The sequence below is a fragment of the Acyrthosiphon pisum genome, chromosome X (assembly GCF_005508785.2).
Source record: "Acyrthosiphon pisum isolate AL4f chromosome X, pea_aphid_22Mar2018_4r6ur, whole genome shotgun sequence".
Taxonomy (NCBI): Eukaryota; Metazoa; Arthropoda; class Insecta; order Hemiptera; family Aphididae; genus Acyrthosiphon; species Acyrthosiphon pisum.
Window position 1 is genome coordinate 58,620,575 of NC_042493.1, and position 21,823 is coordinate 58,642,397.

At 27.7% G+C, this 21,823-nt stretch overlaps 1 protein-coding gene across 1 annotated transcript in view; it reads right to left on the reverse strand.

Annotated features, from left to right (window-relative positions):
* The window catches only part of LOC100167005 (fatty acyl-CoA reductase 1), a 50,486-nt gene that overhangs the window by 19,053 nt on the left and 9,610 nt on the right, over window positions 1–21,823 (reverse strand). Inside the window, exons 3-5 of the mRNA XM_029487649.1 lie at window positions 20,767–21,018; window positions 12,116–12,261; window positions 1,101–1,231 (exon numbers count right to left, since the gene is read on the reverse strand). Of these exons, the coding sequence (XP_029343509.1) occupies window positions 1,101–1,231; window positions 12,116–12,261; window positions 20,767–21,018 (529 nt within the window). The remainder of the gene's footprint in view (window positions 1–1,100; window positions 1,232–12,115; window positions 12,262–20,766; window positions 21,019–21,823) is intronic.

Below are 21,823 nucleotides of genomic sequence, written 5' to 3' on the forward strand. Positions count from 1 at the left end.
GACCTCCCCAATGCACCAACGATATTCACTTTCTGATCGAACAAGATACTGAAGTTGAAAATCGTAGCATTATTTCGACTACTTATCGTGTACACAGACACAAAAAAAAATAAAAAAATATATAAAAAAATGAAAAAAAAATAAAAAAACACACATCATTGTAAAATCAATACATTCATCGTTCCACTCAGAATCTAAAATGTTGGATGTGAATAAGAAAATTCTTTACGAAAAAAATATAATTTTTTTTTCAAAAATACTGTTTTGATATTATATCAAATTATGTAATTAATTTTTTTAAGAAAAATTGAAAATTTTTGAAATAGTTAGTGTAGACATTTTAATAGATGGGCAAAACTATATATCATTTATTTAGCAATAAAAATCATAATATTTTTTTTGGTTTTGAGAATATTTAAAATTTGAATTGTTATTACTCATTAGTCAATAATGAAAATGATCATCAAGATGAAACAGAAAAAATTGGCCCCTAAATTACGCCCCTGATTTACTATCTATTTCTAACAATATTTCAGGTGCAGTCCATATTATATTCATAATATTAAGCATCAATGACGTAAATGACATGTAATTGTGTTGTAATAATTAGGGGCTTTAAATTGTCATGACACTTTTACAAAATACTTCGTTAATGTGAGAAATTAAAATTAAAACAATTGTGTGTTATATTTAAAAGTGTATAGTCATATAGCAAGAGAACCTTTTTAAAAGTTGGCTTATTGTTTCGAATACTTATAGATATTAGCCAATAGGGATACTAATTGATAAGTGGTAATTAACTGATAGTATAATACCATTAATATTGCCTACCTATATAAGTACCTAATTTATAACTTATAAGTTAAAACCATTTTCATAATTATAGTGCTTTAGTAGATAATCCATAAACCTTTGTTGATAGTAGTCATTAATTATCGATACTTTCTGCTTGTAATCTATATGATTATTTCAAATTATCTATAATAAAATACTTTTAAAAGCAGAAAAAATATTTTTGATGATTTCAAGTAGAGTAAAATTTTACATTTTCAAATATTTTTAATTCAGAACCCTAATTTATAATTATAATATATACTTGCCTATCGACGGTCTGAATATGACCATTGGCATATTATTGTTGTTGTGATTCGACCTGGCCGAGTTCTCGCTGATAATTTGCTCAGCCAATAGTTTCGTGAATGTGTACGTATTCGGAAATAATCCCAACAATCTAAGAGAATAGAATAAATACAAAGCGTTTAGTCTTTTTTATACATAATATAATTCGGCTATATTGATTAACTATCTTTATATAGTATACACGCAGACGCAGTCAAAGCTCTCGGAGGTAGAATTAAGAAATAAAAAAATCTAGTTATCGATTATTTCATGTTATTCTTAAACGACAGTACGACTTGAATATATTTTTATTTGTTATCAATAAAATTACAAAATAAGTATTCAGATTAATTTACCTCTATAAGCAAATAGCTTGTGGTGAGATAAATGAGTTACATGTAGTTTGTAAAAAAAAAAAAACTAGTTATACTATAATATTATTACTTTAAACATAACATAAACAAAATAAAACATTACAATATATAATACAATTATGGTTAAAATAACAATAAGTACAGTTTTTTATACCTAGTTTATTTTTGTAATAAATAAGCAAAAACAACTTTTTATTTTATAGATAATGTATAACCATGTTTTCTTATTTTTTTTTATTTTTTATTTTTATTTGTGTCTGTCATCACCTTTTAGAACAGTAAAAATGCTTAGATTTTCTTCAACGGTATCTTTTCTGATAGGAAAGTGAATCTAGTTGGTACTAGGTAAAAAATTCATAGAAGTATACAAAAGCGTCGAGAAGAACAAAAAAATAATTCAAGAATAACGGGGATTTTTACGCAAAATGGTTTTCGACAAAATCCATTTTGGTTCTTGGTGTCACTCTCCATAGTAGATACCTACATGCAATTTTCACTGAACATTTATATTAGAATTATCTATACAATTTTCAAAATATTTTTATTTTTTTTTGAGCTGTTTACAGGAATTTAATGTTTCCAACTTTTCTATAAACGTCAATAAAATTGTATTCATTGGGTCTAAAAGCTTGAAAAATTAATACAAAGCTTCTAATATATTGTTACAATGACTGTTGAAATATATTAAAAATACATAATCACAATTTTTATAAGCGTTTAAAGTTCAAATTTTGGCAAAATCCGTAAAAATCACAAAAATCTGCGAAGTTTGCAAATCTACTCAACTCGAGTTAGAAATTCAAAACATTTTGTCTTTTTATAGCTACTTGATAAATCTAGTGAATATCCAATGTTGTAGAAATTCGAACTTAAAACGCTCATAAAAATTTAATTTACTTTCTTATGGACATTTTTTTTTGATAAATGTAAACAAACTTATAAGAAATCCTGTATTACGTTTTAAAATCTTAGATTTTCAAAAAAAATTTTTGGAATTTCTAACTCAAAATAATTTGCACATTTTTCTGAATTGTACGTATTGTGTGAAGATTTGAACTTTAAATGCTTATGAAAAAAAAATTGTGACGATTGATTTTTAATATTTTTTTAATGCCATTGTAACAATATATTACATTTTCAAGCTTATTTACCCAAAAAATACAATTTTATCGACATTCATAGAAAAAAAAGCGGGTAAGTGGATGTCGCTCTGCTGTATAGTAGGTTATACGTGGGTCAATGTTATACATTGTATAAGAAAAACGATTCTGAACGGAGACGGTTTGTCAGTCTGAATTTTTTATATTGCTATGTTTTATTTTAGCTTTTAAGTTGAATTAATATTATAATATTAATTTTTTTATTCTTAGCTATGGTGCAGATAAACAAAGCATTAGAAATAATTAAAATCTTTTTAATCTTTTTTTCGTTAGTTTTTCCCGTGGAATTAAATAACTATTGAGAAAATCGAAAATGAGATCCTTAGGTACCATTTTGATCCAATTTGCTAAAAGATAAGGTACTATATGATGAAATCAAAGCACTCCTTCTGGTAGAAATTTTGTATACAGGAAAAAAAAATAAACACCATTGTAAAACCACTAGCTTCCTCGCTCCGCTCCGAATATAAAATACTAATAAAATTGGAACTGAAAATATCCGTAAACAGTGCAAAACAAATTAAAATATATTATGAACAATTTATCGTGTATAGAAAATTCGAATTTTTGGGAAACATATTTTTATTAGATACCTATACCTAATTTGTATTCATTTCAAAACACGCCAATAGCCAACATTGCAATAGCGCCTTTTTTACTATTACCTATAAATTATTTATGGATTTCCTTTTTTGAATTGCTTGCATACATTTTGTTTTAATATTCCAAGGCAAAATATTTTCCTGAGAATAAATAAAAATCTAACTTGAATCCGTTAAGTAGTTATAAATAATATATTTGTACTTATTTAAAGCTTAAAGTCTTGTGGATCAAAGTAGTGGACCAATATTTTGAAGCACAGTAAATGGCCCTGTACTACGTCAATCTGTTCATCTAAACTTTAATTAGATACTAATAAAATAACTGATCAACCACTCATTTGAAATTCTACTTTTATATGTATAATATTGAAGTTTTCAGATAAATATCCTATTTCGGAACATAATAACAGTGTATACCTAAAGTCATTTAACAAAGTAAAATCATGTTTATATAATAAAACATTGTTGTTGTAACAAACGATGTACAAAAAATATTCTATAAAACGTTTTTCACCAGATGGTGAACCATGGTGACGTTTAACAATCAAAAAAAAGTCTTGGTAAAAATAGTATTCTGTGTTGGCTTATATTATTAAGTTTCAAATTATTTATATTGATATCAAATCAAGTGTATATAATATTTTGTGTACTATTTTAAACAATACATTTAACTCAAACACGCACCGAAGCAGAATACGCTTTTAATATTAAAAATTATTAATTAATATTATTCTGAAAGTGTATGAGGATTAAACAAATAAAAGTATATTATGCAAAGATATAAAATACTACACAATAATAATGATATAATTCCTCAATGATTGTATATTTTTTGAAACAGCAAAAATAAGGGCTTGTTTTTGAAGTCTTTTCAGCGTTGCTATATTAAAATTACGATGCCATTAGTACGACGCGATCGACTAAATATTTTCCTAATACTTCTTGAGTCCTGTACTGATGTCGGAGGTATTTCAGTTATTCGTAGAAATATTTTCTGGTTTTCTAATGTCATCGTGTTCCTGACATTCGATTATAATCCTATGCAAGCACATTATTCCGATGAGCTATACAATATATATATTTTTCGTCTCGTAGCTGGTTTGTTGTATTTTTAATGTAATGGTATAAACATTTTTTGGATCTTATTTATAATTTATGCGTCGAAAATACCTAAGATAAGCATCCCAAGTCATTAGTTATTTTCTTAAATTTAATGTATTGATTTAAAAAAAAAATAAATAATTTTTTTCTAAAACTTTTTATTATCATCGATAGTCACTAAACTTTTTGTTTATATTTCGGCCGATTATCATTGGTTTTTATTTATTTTCGTATTTTTACCTCAATAATAAAAAATAATACAACATGACAGTTGTCCTTTGAATAAATTACGTTCAGTATAATATTTATTATAACTTATGGATTTCACTCAGCAGTTAACGATTCGACGTTCTCGTTCATTTTCTGCGAGTTTTTGATAAAATAAGTAATTTCAACAAATTGTTAAGAAAGATTTATTAACACTACTACACTATCTCAAGTATACTTAATACTCAAATGCATTTTCAAAGGAAAAATCTCAAAGAAAATTTTTGAATTTTGCATACATACTGCCTAAACTTTTAGAATGTTTAATTGAACCCATATTATTTAACACATTTATTTCAATTTCAATAAATTTATGAATAATATGGTTTTTATCGAAGTACATCGACTACATCTATCTATAGCTAATCTGTTATGCTTCTATTCTAATATTTTAAATACAAATATAAAGTGGCCAAATCGATTCTGTTTACACTGTTCCAAAGAAAGCTTTTGTTTCAGTTAATATTAATAGAGTATGACCATAGTTGCCGAAGTACAAATGTACAATACATTTTTACATTTGTTTGTATGTGGCTCTCTATTTTCATGGTTTGAATCTTATCTTAGAGGTAGAACTGAATGTGTTAAATCAGATCCCAATATATTATTATCTGATAAGTTTAAGATTCATTAGGGCGTACCTCAAGAGGGACATATTACTGTTGTTGTTATTTTTTTAATGATATAAATTTAGTATTTTGGATTTAGAGAACTTGCATAGCTGGTGTAAGACTAGTATATTATAATTACATGATTGATAAGTATAAAAAACTTTAAAAATAGGGAATCATCTAAAGAATCTTGGAATAACAACTCTTTCAAATGATCTTTTCTTTACTAAATATATTAATTTAATATAAATAAGGCAATGCGAATGTAAATATGTATGTGCAAAAATATTCGTGAGTTCAATGATCCAGTATATTGGAAATTATTATCCTGCGCTCTTGTAGGTACGTCCAACTTTAGAATATTGTTCGGTTACATGAAGTCACTACCAATCCACGTTAATTAATAAATTAGATATTGTAGGACAAAATAAATTTTTCCGTGTGATTTTTTTTAAATTGAATAACTCATTTTACACTAATTCTTTCTTTAATTTAAAACTAGGTATTGGCCATATATTATTGATAATAAAATGTTTTGAAATTAGTTTTATTTATAATCTTATTATCATAATAAAACAGATTGTTCTGAATTATTAAGAGGTAGGTATATATTATTTTAAAGCCGAAACAATGTCCTTTTCTTTATTACTCACGCCATCCACATTACAGCTATTTTGAGCATATAACAGAATGTTTATGAAATGTAATAATATTATTAAGATTTTGATATCTTTTACCATGTTATTAATCGTCTAAAATAAATTATATGTAAGTAACTTTATTGTTTTTGCTGTTTTTAAGTATCGTCTATTATTTTATTACTATACTTATGCACTGTAGTATCTATTTGTCTTTGGGGCGTTAAATAAATTATTATTATTATTATTTAAAAAATAACCCTTAATCTCTTCAGGACCAGTAACCCTCCCCCCCTTATCATATGTGAATCATGTTAAGTAGATTACTCAGCCAAACACATATTACCAGACTACCTAACCGAATGCATAAAGTTCGAATTCTAAAAAAAAAACACCACATCAGTGGCGGATCCGGCGCATATTTTTTTTTTTTTTTTGAGGTGGCATAAGTACAAAAAGTACAAAAATTGGCTAAACACAGTGTAAGACAAAGGGAAACGACGGTGATTGGAGGGGGGCTGTAAATGCCCCATTTGCCCCGCTGGATCCACCACTGCACCACATACCAGTATAACGCATCTATTAGGATAAGTAATACGACCTGACCTCCGATAAAATATCAACATCACTAACTCTTTAAAGGAAATTTAGTTATAATTTAACTTAATATAAGCATAGCCTTTACTGTGAACTATAGGTATATGTAAATAATTTAATGTTAACTAATGGCTTAGTGCCCGTATTACAATCGTTGAACTAAGGTTAAACCACCGAATTCGGCTGGTAAAATCAGTGGGTTAGGCTTAACCGAGGTTTAAACTATGATTGTAAAACAGGCCCTTAGTAACCGTGTAATTAGGATCAATCAAAAAATAAAAATAATATTAGGTATATTGTGTAACTATTATGAATATTAATATCACATAGAATTGTAAATTGGACATGATTCCGAATGCATTTAAGAATAAATTTAATTAAAAAAATCCCCACCCACTCTAGTACTGAATGGTGACAACATATCGTGGTCACCAACCATAAAATATATAGGCGTTATCCTAGATAAAAAATTAAATTGGAACCCGCACATTTCTTTGAAACTACAACAAGGTTACCAACGTCTCAAAATTCTTTACCCCTCAATCAACCGTCAAACCGGCTTAAGCTGGAATTGCTCCCTGCTTCTTTACAAACAAATTCTAAGACCTTTATTTCTCTATGCTGCCCCTATCTGGGGACACTGTGCCAAAACCCACATAAATAAAATCCAAGTTTTCCAATAAAAGATATTACGCACAATTTCCAACGCACCTTGGTTCATCAGAAACGAAGCACTCCACACCGACTTCAGACTTCCATCAATCAAAGACTACATAAAAAATCTTACGATCAATTTTTTTGACCAACTAAACAACGCTAGTAGCGCGAAATATTTCAAACTCAGCGATAAGCCTACCCTCCGGCGTCTCAAGCGTGGACGTCCTCATGATACCCTATCTCAACTCCAATAATATTAGTAAAAAAAAAAAAAAAATAGTAAATAACATAATACGTTACACCTAAATTTGTAATTAATTTTATTGTATCATTATATATATACTCATCGATGTAAATGCCTGAAATGTGTTGTAAATATTTGTAAATTACCCCTATCAACTGTATAAATGTTAAATATTGTTACTATTTTATCAATAAGTTAGATGACCTTGTTGTCAGGCACACTTTATAATTAAAAAAAAAAATAATAAAAAAAATAAATGATGTTTGAAAATTATTATCAAACCCAATAATACTTCTGTATAGAAAAAAATAATTGAATTAAATTACTAATTTTTAATCAAATTGCGAAACATAAAGACAAGATTATTTTCTACTCAATTTTGCTAAAAGATGTTTTTCCTGTAAAATTTTTCAGATGCTGTATTCTTGGAACGGTCATGCCAACGGTCCTGTCCACGTCTTATCATTTCTATAAAAGGTTTTTATTCCCGGAACGAGTTGAGTTGGGCAAAATATAAAAACGTTAACTTAAAACATATTTACGAAAATATAATCCAATGTACAAATAATTTTAAATCAATGGCAAATCATCATGATATTAAACAGTTTAGGAAAGGTCGCTTTGCTGCGACTTGCGAGCATGCTATAAATTCCCGGTTTCTAAACGTATTTGAGTATTTCATAATACAACGCAAGAAACTATAATATTTCATGTGTAAATTAAAACGAATTTGGTAACCTTTATTTGGTACCAATGTTTTTAATTTTGGCTAATATGAATCTATATGAAGTACCTACTCAAATGTTGATATTTTTTAATAATGGCTAATTTATTAAGGTTAATAAACAATAGTAACTATATAGTCTACAAACTATAAAATCTATAGAATGCCTGGACCGTTTTTTGGCTAAAAAATCTGACTTACTCATTACAGTACCTATCTAAAAAATAAGCAAAATTACGCTAGTCATAAAAAATTAATAATGTTTAGTAAATTAAAATTTTTTTTTTTTTAAAACCATTGAATTACCATCTAACGCAAATTATTATCACTGTGTAATTATATTCGTGGCGAATTGGAAGGTTTCTAGATAAAATATATAGATAATCTTGATAGGTTGGTCTCGGGAGAACACAAAATGTTAGTATTAATATTTTTTTTTACCTATGTCTGAAACTTTGAACATCAATCGTACGGCATGCGCATTATGATATCAAAAATAATATTCTTTCAATCGGTAGTTTTAGAGTTGATACCGAGCAAAATGTTGAAAGACAATTCAATATTTCAATATTATTATTTATTTTCAATAAACTGGTGATGTCTGGAGAACAGTTTACTTATAGTATTGTAATTAGGTTTAGGTACCTACTTGCCTAGAACACAGACACAAATATAAGGTAGTGGCTAATGAGTGCTTAGCACCCTAAACTATTTTGTTAACGCGCCCAAATAACTTGATAAGATATGTACTTATACTAGTGTATTTATATCTGTGACGTGGTGAATAATAATTTGGTGGCAGACAAACATGATAGAAGAACGATTTTCAAACTTATCACTGTTAAATATTAAAAAAATTTGGTTAATTAACTATTAAAAACTGAATTTATAATTAATCTTCTATTTAGGAAATAAAGTAATTTGTATCGTAAACTTTCTATAATTTTGGCACCCTCAAAATAGAGGTGTTGGCGAGTTGCGGCCCGATCCCTAAATTAAGTACGAGTTGCGGCCACATTCTATTTATCACTTCATATCAGCCTATCAGCGTTACCAAGAAGACACCACGAGGAGTCGTCTCCCAAAAATTTGTTTTTTTATTTTTTATTATTTTTATTCAATTTAGAATACATTTTTTTAGATTATTGGTTGGGCAAAAACTTAAAACGAAATCATACTGTTCTATTTCTTTTTGTGCTAGCTTTGTCATCTGTTGTCTTATAAATGCTACTTATTCACATATTTTCTTCGTTTTTATTCCATTGTTTCTACATTTGATATACGTTTCTGATTGAATTTCTGCTAATACATCAATAAAATCATAGATGTTAGGATGACTAGAGTAGAACGATGAATGCAAGTGTGAATGAAAACTTTCACAGCCGTTAGTGGTACGGTTACAGCTAGCAGAGAACTGTGCCTAAATATTTGGGGGAAACGTGGCGTCCGGGGATATATAGTTTTCGAAAATATAGTCAGTAAATTGTACAACACAATCATCTTTAGCGGGCAGTATTGCTAAAAAGTCATCCGTGAATCAATCAATGACGTTGTCAGAATCCAAAAATGGCAAACCAAAAAAAATTTTTAAATAATAACTTTCATCTGTATTTGTGTCTTACATTTTCGTGAGTCCTAAACTTTGAATTTTCCTCCACCAACTTTGTCATAAGTGAAATCTTCATAGATATAGGTACTGACTACTGAGTGGTGAACAGACTAACACTGTAATATTTTTCGTTTGAACTATCGACGTTATGGTATCTACTTTAGATAAGATACTGCCAATACTGCCGGCACAAAATAAATAAATTCTCGGGCCGCAATTAACTTAGTGGTAAAACATGACCGGGCCGCAATTCACCTATAGCTATGGTGACCAGATATTAAAAAAGAAAAAACAGTACATAATAATATAGGTTAATATATATTATGTGTATATTATATATATATATATATATATATATCAATATAAATACTTAACAATATAATATCAATTTAAACTCATTTATTTATTTTTAAACATAAATATGCATCACAGATTTTTAATCTTACTAAGAGTGAAAAATAAAATATGTGTTTTTATATAACTAAACTCATGTGACTATCATGAAAAACAAAACTTATAATAATAAATACTTGATAAAAAAACTACTTTAGAACTTTTAACATATTTTAACTCAAACATTTAACTTAAGAGGAAACAAAATTTAATACCTACATTTACAAGGAACTAAATTAAAAAAGGAACAAATATTGAAATATCACTGTTTTAAATATTTTTGGGATCCATGAACTTCTTTTAGTATTTTTTAATCCATTTTCAACATATTAAACATTTCATGACACAATTCATTAAAGTTAGTATAAACCCTTATTATTTTTATATTATTCATGAAGACTAGTCTTCTTGATATTATTATTAGATATTATCTAAAACCGTGATTACAATATTAATACTATATCGTCTAAATCAGAGTAGGTATTAAAACTTTTTTTTTGATAACAGAATTTTTTTAAATCCTTAAATTTGAATTTAGGTAATTTTTTTCCATTTGGAATTATTAAATTATTAAAAATAATTACATTTAAGCGTACTTCAACCATATTTTATTTAGGACAGTAGAACATGTTACCAAAAAACAGTACTGTCCTTATAAAATAAGTACGTCTGGTCACCATACCTATAGCCCAAAATAGAAGGTCTAGGGGACCTATGAGTTAACGACGACCAGGACTCGAGTCTTTAAAACAATACTTGAAATATAATTTGTGTACATATCTACACATAAAATGCATGATATTATGAGTTTTGAAAGACCAAAATATTCACTCAGTCGTGCAACAATGCAATTAGGAATATGCATCTTGATGACTGGTATTTGTTAATTCTGCACTAATTAATAATTAGGTACCTATGTGAAAATATATGAGTTTGTATTATACGAGGTATATGCACATAAGAGGAAATTATTTTATACAAGTTGCATAAGTAATTAAAAATAATAGTTAATGTTATTAGAAAATGATTTTAATATTAATTAAGAATTTAATTAACTAAGAATAAATTGTAACTACATTATTTAAAATCGAAATTGTTTCCAGTCACTAGGTATATCAAGATTGGTAGCATATGGCTTTAAATATTAATGTGCTCTAAAATAATTCTTGTATTATTGTGGTTTCTAAAATTGGTCATAATATACAATAGCTATAACTGGTATTATATAGTACGGCAATATAAGAAAAAATTTAAATATTGTATTTGTAGTTCAACATCTCTACCTATTTGTAAAAAACGAGATGTATGAATTTAGTCAATTATTTTGTACAAAATAAATAAACATTAATGTACAATGGAAAAAAAGCAACCATTAAAAGTATAAAATATATATTTTAGTGAATGCATAGAAGAAAATAATTGATTTTCTTTTTTTTTCAGTCACCTACTTACCAATTTGCGTTATCTTATAATTTAGTGTCCATTACCTATAAGTGATAAATTCGTAACAATTATGTTACTCGACGACTAAATTTTGATTATACTTATTCTATATTATTATATTAGGTCTTCAGCTCCCCCCCCCCCCCCCAAATCTCAAAAGCTATTCGCCCTTATTCCGTTATTATATGAGTATAGACTACCGAACTCCGAACGACTACGATACGGCCACGCCTATTTTATTGTCTATTGTCGAACTTCATTTATTTACTTTGTAAGTATTTAATAAGCAATACAACATAATAATAACACTAAAATTGAGTCCCAGTTATTAAGTTAATATACTTAAGATTATTCCATCTATTTTCCCAGGGTTACGATTATTTTATTATCTATTCAGTATCATATACGACTCTGTACCTGGATGTCTTATTAAATTTTTTACTGGTCACCACTCGACCGCGCTACAAATCTCACCAGCTATATTATATCTTGGAAATATGTATTGTATTATTTAGCATAATTGAATAATGTTTCGTTTTTAAAACTAACAATATCTATATCGGCTATTACACTTACTTTTTCGTTAACGTTTCAGATAACTTTGGATCTAAATTTTCTGCGATCGAAATTGCGTCCTGCCAACTGATCGGCGATTCGTACACTTTTTCGTCCACGTAAACTCTGTTACAATTGCAATAGGTCGTTGACACGTGTAAAAATACCTGCAGAATAAAATACATTATGCAATAATTTGTATTAATTGTGTTGTGAAATAATTCAACAATGTACCTATACATGGTAAACATCGGAAAATCATGTACAGTTATGGTATAATGAAGTACACCGGAGCTACGTCATTCCATGGAATAATTATGAATTACAATAATAATAATAATATATAGATGTATTATTTCGACAAACGTACATATTATGAGACATAATAAAACGACTTCTATAATACTGTCTAATTGAATAGGAGGTTGAGAGAGGAGGCATCACGAACATTTTATACATAAAGTCAAAATATTGAAGCTGATACCTATCAACCTGGCGTATATTATTTTACAATACAAATTTATAACATGAATGTATAAGCTCAGGAATGGCTGAAAGTTCGGTCGCTACTCCTTTTCATCTTTTCTTGACTTTTTTCAGAAAATATAATTAATAAATCGATTTTTTAGTAATTTATTTTACATTCGTTTAACCCAAAATTAAATAAATAAAAAATATTAACTATGAAATTATGATAATAATATAATAATTATTTTAATTATTTTTATTAATTGATCATTTTTTGGTACACCGTGGCAACCTAGCAAAACTATAAGTCAATCGCAATTTATTAATGTACCCTACGCTCACATATTATTCCGTTTCTGAATGTTCCAAGACATAGCTTTTCAAGCACAAAATTTGTTTCACACATCAAAGAAATTAAAAATAAAACTTTATAATAATTATCCGTGATTTTAAATCGTCTTAACTTTACCACGTAAACATAATGATACACTCATAATATTGTTTACAGCATTTATTCACTGCAAATTGTGTTATTGAATTATCATTCTTCACGATAACGAATGATTTATTCAACGAATGATTTCCACATAAATTGCATTGTTCCCGTTATCTTATCGGTAAATGCAAGCTTTAAGAAAATCACAAACAACGCTAAATCATTTAAAGCGGGCGGGCGGGCGGGAACATTTTCCTCCAAAAAATGAGATACTACGTTTTTCTCCGAAAAAAAGAAAGTTAATTTCCATTTTCCTCCATTCATTTTTTTTACACCAGCGTCGTGTTTTCTTTCAAATATTGAAATCATATGTAAATTGTTTGAATATTAAATTTATATTTTTATTTCTCTTATGAAGTTATACTTATATGAAATAATGATAAAAATTATTTGATTTGTATTCTTAAACATAAAAAATATTTTATTGATTACCATATTAGATATTGTATATACTTGTTAGAAAAAACTTTTTAGAGTTATTTCAAATATGCATTTACATTTTATAAAGAAAAATGTTGTCCCGTTATATGTGTGAATTGTTTGTCAAATGTTTACAATTACCGTCGATAACATAGTTTTATAATCGTACATCGACGTAGCGATATAAATCTCAAAATGCACTACTTCCATGATTATTCAAAATGTGCTGTATCCAAAGTTCGTCATTACGTACTATTGCGCATGTTAAAATAGATTTTTAGTAAATTTGTAATATTCAAAACGCACTATGTCCATACAATACAATATCATCAAATTCGCTCCAATACTTGATTACCAGTAGTGGTTATCCTTGATACGAATTCAAAAATTTCAAATGACCAATATTATCGACTGTAGCCTGTCGTAGCGATATATTTATATTCTATGGTTTTAACTTGTAATTTTGATACTTTGTAAGAAGTCTTAAAATTATTTTATTTAATATTTATAGTAGGTATTAAATATCTGGAGGAAATGTTGAATAAGTAAATTTTGGAAAAATTTGGTTTAATATTATTAATTACGATTACGTCAAAATGTACTATTGGATGGAAATGGTACAATCAATATTTTAAATTATCAATTTAAGTATAATAATTTAAAAACATTTTTGCATTAAAAATATATTAAGAATATTTTTCTGAATTATTAACATATTTTACTGTTTTCCTACTATTTAATATAGTTCACAATAGAAAATCATGTTTCTTGAACAATATGAAAAGTGGCAATAGTACATTTTAGAAGGTTGTCATAAAAAATAAATATTTTATTATATACCTATTTTATCACGATGGGATTCTAAATAAAATAAAATTCAGATAATCATATTTGACGCCTATACATAAAAATATAATATAGATAGAATGATATTCTTGGCAGGAAAATTATAGAAATATATAAGTTAATCATTTTATATTAAAAGTGTGTGAGAATTTCTCATTATAATCATGGAGGAAAATGAACAGTGTATGAACGAGGTTTATCTTATTTTTGGAGGAAAATGGCAACGAATACGTCACAAATATTTACACAAACTATAATAACATTGAAACGTAATGTGTGTTTTTTTTTACAGAGACATAACTGCGTTGAATCGTTTATACTATAATATTATTATCACGTTGACGGGCAATCGATCAATTTTACTGTTATTGCAGTAATCATCTTATTGAGCCTATATGGACAGTTAAAAATATTTTACTGTTGTTGTAAATACTTCTAAAATGTTGCATTACTGTAATAGCAGTAATAATTCCAATGGTTTCTTATGAAAGAGGAAGTGGTGTTGCACACATTAAGCAAATTGCGCATTTGGACACTGTCAATTTTAAGCGAATTACTATAGAAAATTATTTCCATTTATTTGTAAGTTCACATAAAGTGCCACATATAGTATGGCAATGGAACAAAATAGTGTTTACGACTGTCCGTCAACGTGTTATTATGGTTATCAATAACGATTTTATTTACAATTTCCTGTATTTTGTATACATTGTCGTTGCAGCACTTGTACTGACTATCAGAGTTACAAATTAAGTTTTAAATTTAAGTTTTTAATCATAACAATAATATTATATTATACAGTGGTCGTTTCAATAGACGACTAGACCTCTAAAACGTGGGGTGCAATAATATTACAAATATAATACAATTTATGATATCTCACTAAAATTATAATAGTTTGAACTAGGGACTGTTCAAACCTTTTGATTTTATTGGTATTGGTTCCGGTAATGGTTCTCCAAAAATAAAATAACTGTTCCGGTTTGGTTCTGGTTTTTTGATAAAAAAAAAATAAAGGTATTGGTTTCAAATAATTTCGGCACTAGTTCCAGATAATTTAGGTACCGAAAAGTATAATAATTTTAAATACTTATCCAGAATGCTGGTTTAATTAATAGTGAGAAAACTAGTATAAATAGTATAGAAAACTCGTAGGATCAATTATCATATATAGTTTATATACAAAACAGTAATACCATTAAGTTATGATAAATAAAATTATTTTTGAACCTAAAAGAACCTATTTAATTTGAAAATTCCGGTTCGGTTCCGGTTCCTAATATTTTAAAGGTTCCGGTCTCAGAACCGGTTCTTTTAGGTTCGGTTCCAGTCCCTGGTTCGAACTAAAAATATTATGATGATTGCTAAATACCCCTTTGTGCCCCGAAGTTGCGCCAATGGTTGCCGATTAAAGTATAATAATTTTAGTGTTGGGCAAGAAAAATAACAATAATTACATAAGCCGACTGATAACACTAAACGGAAATTTAAGTAAGCACATAATACTACCCTTACTTTTCTATATAACAATATGCTATTAATAATATAATTTAACCGTGATTATAATGAGTGGTGACCACTGTATTATTCCGGTCTCCATCCCGTTGCTGGTTTGATACGCGGAATACATTATTATTGAACTATTATTTATTTATTTATATTTTCAGAATCTCGGTGATAGTTTTGATTTTGTAAACAAGTAACAACCAACGATGAAATATAAGCGTACACATTTTGTATAAATATCACTCATACAAAAATTGATAGTAATAATTAGGATGGTAGATTTAAATCATTAAAAAATATAAAAATCGTAAAACGAACTGTAATATATAAATCCTAAAAAACTTTGTAAATGCATTTAAACCAGGAAAAAAGGAATATAAAACGCACTGTAAGTACCTATACACACTAATGGAATATAATTAAATTAAAAAAACATAAACATCTAACAAGTGTAAAATATTTGAAATTAAAGATATTAGAAGGTACAATGTGTGAAGTTACAGAACGTGTAAAATATATATAAGACGAAAATTTAAAAAAATTAAAAATGCTTACAATGTGTGTTAAAGTTTGAACTGACGGAAATTATTAAATATATCGAGCAAAGTAATACAAACCGCCAAAAATTGCAAAATAAAATATACAAAATTGAATCCATTAGAACCTAATTTGATCTTTGTATTAAAGAAGCTATGTTATGCACACCGAGATAAAATAATGTCTTCATCTACAAATTAACAATTCCAGCTATAATAATATACTAATATATGTCTATCCATAATATCTATGTAAGTCCACATATTCCTATAAATTAGGATTTGGGCTACAGCTGATTTAGGTTGAACAAGCCCCACAAGCCCCCCTTCACCCTCAATTCACGTCTATATGTACAACTGTATATTGAATTATGTATATTTACCGTATACATTTAAGTACATTTTTATTGATATAAAGGGAGACATTTTTGTAATAAAGATAACAGTTGGAAATGTGGAAACTTCTGCGCAGCTGTTTCTATCGAAAATATTATTATTATTGTATTATTACTTAATGGCGATTTCCGATGAATTATTACATTTTTAATGAGCAATTCCGTGTAAGTTATAAAATATACAATTATTTCAACGTTATGTTTTAATTTCAAAAAGACGTATATCACTACACTATATTAAAACACGAACTCGCTTTAATATTAAACACGGACAATTTCACGTTATCTGAGTGTGTTTATATGCATGGTTATCAATGGTAATAATTATTGATATTATATTTAAAATTTAAGACTTTATTGTATTTTAATATATATAAAAAAAAATAATAACTCCTTATGTCCACGATACTGAACTACTGAAGGTTATCTTTTCTAGAATAAAAAAATATGTATAATAATATGTACTATAATAGTAATGATAGTAACGAGAATCACTTGTTGAGATAATTGCAAATGGGTCAGTTAATTATATAATTTCAACCAAAATTTACCGATGTTTAGTCAATCCTACCGACGGAACTAGTAATGCAATTATAGGGACTTTTGAAAAGTAATTTGAATTTAGTATAAATTCTACGTAATTATCAATATCGATCGGGACACATTTTTTAATTTCGTTTGCCAACTTTACTTCCGTAAACTTTAGAAATTGTTAAAATTTTAAATTAAAAATCTTAAAATGTGGCGGGATTGATCTCATGTAGACATATTAATATATATTGACGAATTAAAATCAGTTTTCAGAAGTTTCAACAAATGATCAGGTTCAATCGGTAGGATTGAAAAAAAATACCTACGTACAAATGAGCAAACATTCTCTACTGCTCACTAATGATCGCTAGGGATGGCAACGATACATCTATTAATCGAAAATATCGGTTGTTATATTCGATGTATCAATGTTTTTTACATCGACAGTGTCTTTCGATTTTTATTGGTCCATCGAAAATTACCTTCGATGTTATATCGATGTGTCAATGTATCGAAGTAGCTACGTAACTAAATTTTTTTTTTTATATTTTAAAATTAAAATTTTTTATGATAATATTTGAAGTCCAATTTGTGGTTAGGTTATAAAGTTAATAAATAACAATTGATAAATAATTTGTTCTAATCACTTAGTCTATCAATTAGTCCGTGGTTCATATCATAATTATCGTATTCCAAAGATCTTATTATGGTTATGGTTTATGTTGGTTTATGTAGGTAGGAATATAAACAATCATTTAATATTTTAATCACAAATGTGTAATTGCTAATGGGAAATAAAAATTAAGCTATTGTAGATTTCAATATCTACTAAATGCTTAATAAATATTAAAGTTACTCAATACCCTGCAAGTGTGAATGTGTAATCCATGATTACTACCTTATAAAATGTGAAATGTACGGTGTGGTGTATGGTATAACCGTATCCTTCATTTTAGAGTGCAAAATTTGCCTTTTTTTTTTTTTCGATACATCGGTGTTTATTCAGCGATATATCGATTAATCGTCGTTTTAATTGGTTCGATACATCGACACCGATAAAACGTAATGAAAACATCGATTATTCGATACATCGTGATAGCTGCGATTTTTGCCTACCCTAATGATCGCCACTTATTTCGTGCACAATTTATAAGGGCTGCGCGTGGAGCGTCGACGCATTTTGATAATTGCCTATATTGAACTCCTTAAAACTGTTAATTTGGTGTCAAAATTTACAATTGTAAACTTTGGGCCTAAAACAAAATGCCCTATTCAGGGTGGTCCGATCTTTTGTAGTTGTTGGGCTAATTTACACATTTATAAATTATAAACACTGAAGGCTGCCAAAAGAAAATACTTAAATGATTTTTATTCATATTTTATTTTATGACAAACATAATTTTATAAAATACACGAGTTATCACATTACAGATATATATAATTTATAATTATAACGATTTGGTAACTTAAATATATTTATAGAACTCAGATTAAATTTTAGTAATAAATGTGATGTTTTTCAGAAACCAATTTTTCAATTAAATTTATTGTTTTATTTCAATCACAGTATCACACACAATCACACTTTCGTATTATTAAATATATTTACTACATATTATGTCTTTTAAGGGGGCCAAAAAAAAAAATTTAAAAATGCTTTGAGAGCTACGAGTTGGACCTTGAATCACCCTGCTCTATTTTAAGATTCAATTTTTTCCTTTGCGGTGATGATCAAAAAAGCATAACTTACTGGGATTCCACTACACCTTTTTTTTTTTTATGAAAACACATCTATACACATATAAACGTACTGGCTTGAGTTTTGTTTTGTCGTTAAGTAGATTTTGGATACCCCAAGCCACATTTTAAATTCATTATTCTTAAAAAATCTCATATATTTAGAAATTTAATTGGAATAAAAACAGAGTTAAACGCCATAATTGTAGATTCCAATATAATAACCCTCAACTACAACCTAAAACTTACAAGAAAATGAAATATATTTTCAATCATGATGTCAAGTAGCAACTTATAAATAAAAAAACTATATGAAAATATTACTGTTGATTATAAACTATAAAATTAAACAAATTGTTAGTCTTACATGATGGATGTGACGAATGCACATTGCCTTTTAAAATCTCCGTGCTATTATGAGGTGGAAAAAGTCAACTAATTTACTTTTCCGGCAAGTGTTCAATAACTTTACCTATACTGCTACGTGTCAAGATTGAATTTTTCACCAAATGCTTATATTAGCATTTTCTATGAATGGTAAAATGTTGACTCTTTTGATATATTTATAGCCATAAGAAATTTTCGATCAGAATCTAAACCAACCACCTAAGTCCTAAACCTTAACTAAATGGTGGCAAACAAATAGGGGAAAAAACTAAAAAGTAAAAACCGTTAATATTATCAAAAATCTTGAAAAAATAACACAAGATTCCACATAAGTTGTTAATAATGTATTTTTAAAAAAAATTATCGTAAATCTAGAATTTTTTTTATGATTATCTGATAGTAGAACTTTTACAAAATAAATACTTTTATAAAATACCAAAAAATCGCAAATTATTTGCAATCGAAAATTAATTTCTTTTCTAATATTTTAAAATTTAATAGAAGGTTCCTCATATATTTTTCTATATTTAACAAAAAAAAGTTCACTGAAAAGTAGCGCTATTCATAGCCATGAGATATTTTCAATTTTTATTAATTTTTTTTTTTAATCATTAAATTGTATTATTCATTATTATACAAGTATGCAAGTATGAGGCTCACGCACCGCCTCCGCTCAGGATTGTTTTTCATATATAATGATTTATTATTGAATTCAAATTTAACACAACCATAACGATGATATACTCAACAACTAGTAGGTATACAGCAGGGCGGTACCCACTTGTCCACCTTTTTTGTTTTTAAATAGAAAAATTAATTTTACACATAATATTTATAATATAATATAATAACATAAATGTATAAAATAAAATTGTATAATATTTATTTGTATTGTTTGTCATATCATTATAAGTTATAACCACGCCCGATTATCTTCTAAAAGATTTCTAGTTTTAGCTATATGTTAGTGATAAATTGGTCCACAGTGAAAATAATTCCTTCATACGACAATGGCGCCAGCCTTTAGTAAACAAAATTATTACAGTTTCAGAAAGTACATATGAAACCTATACAGAATAGGCATTATTATATGTCGCTTTTACAAAGTCCAGTAACATGATATTTGGGGGAAATGTATCAACGCACCAAACATTTGTTTAACAAATTTTCAAAACTATGTTTATCAGCTATGCGTACACCGTATACATAGTATAACATTTCCGAATTCACTTGCCCGGGCTTTGGTTTTGATTTCAGAGCTTGGCCTCGTGTATTATTTTTACAACTGTTTAGACATTTAGGATTTGGGTTATTATAGACAATATAGGTCACTGGACAGTTTTTACTTACCATGAGATTTTTCATTTGTGCTGCTAAACCCACGACTTCTCGTGTTCCTCTCACGTTTTTAATGATCGCATCTCGAATAGGCTCGTCAAATCGAACCGTCGCAGCTACGTGAAAAACGATGGAAACGTTACGGATCAACATGTTGTAATCTTCATCACTCATCCCCAGTCGGATTTCGCTCAAGTTGCCAAATAAAGGAATTATTTTGTTTTCTGCGACACCTGGATGTTCCGTTTTTATCTTATCGAACAGCTGGACAAGTGAAAAAAAATCACATCAGTACAATATACAATAGATATTAATATACTATATTAAGTTATTAAACAAATTAGGAAAGCTCACTCTGCGGGCGTGCTAAATTTCCAGTTTCTAAACGCATTTTAATGCAAAGCAATAAAGTATAATTCAATATTGTAAAATTTAAAAATAATTTTTGTTAACCTTTATATTGGCTACTATGAATCTGTTGAATACTCTTATTTTGACATTTTTTAAAACTAGACAGTATGAATTTACTTTGAATAGAAACATGGTTATCCAATGTTAATACAAGGTATCGTAACTATTTACCGATAACTAACAGATGGTTGAGCGGATAGACACAACAGGGTCACAGGGATATAAGGCGTTCTAAACTAATTATGTTTAGAAATTCAAAATGAATATCTGTCCGTATGTCTGTAATTAATAGGCTCAACAACTACTGGACCGTTTTAATAAAAGTTTGTTAAGTGGGTGCACATTATTTTTTTTTATGTTCAATTTCATCCTAAAGTATATTGATAATTTGAATACGAATACATTTTGAAGTCTGTACAATAAATAAGGGCAATCTGCTTATAGTCATTCAAACAGTCATGTCCAATATTTTTTTTATATATTTTATTTTCTTATATTTGTTATGATTCAATGTTTTTCCGTGCATTGAAGAAAATAATATCACATTTTTATGGTTATTTACTGTCAATTATTTTGACAAACGCTTCTATAACGTATATCGTTTTGACATTATTTTTTTATTACTACTATTATTATTGTGTACCAATATAGTATTATG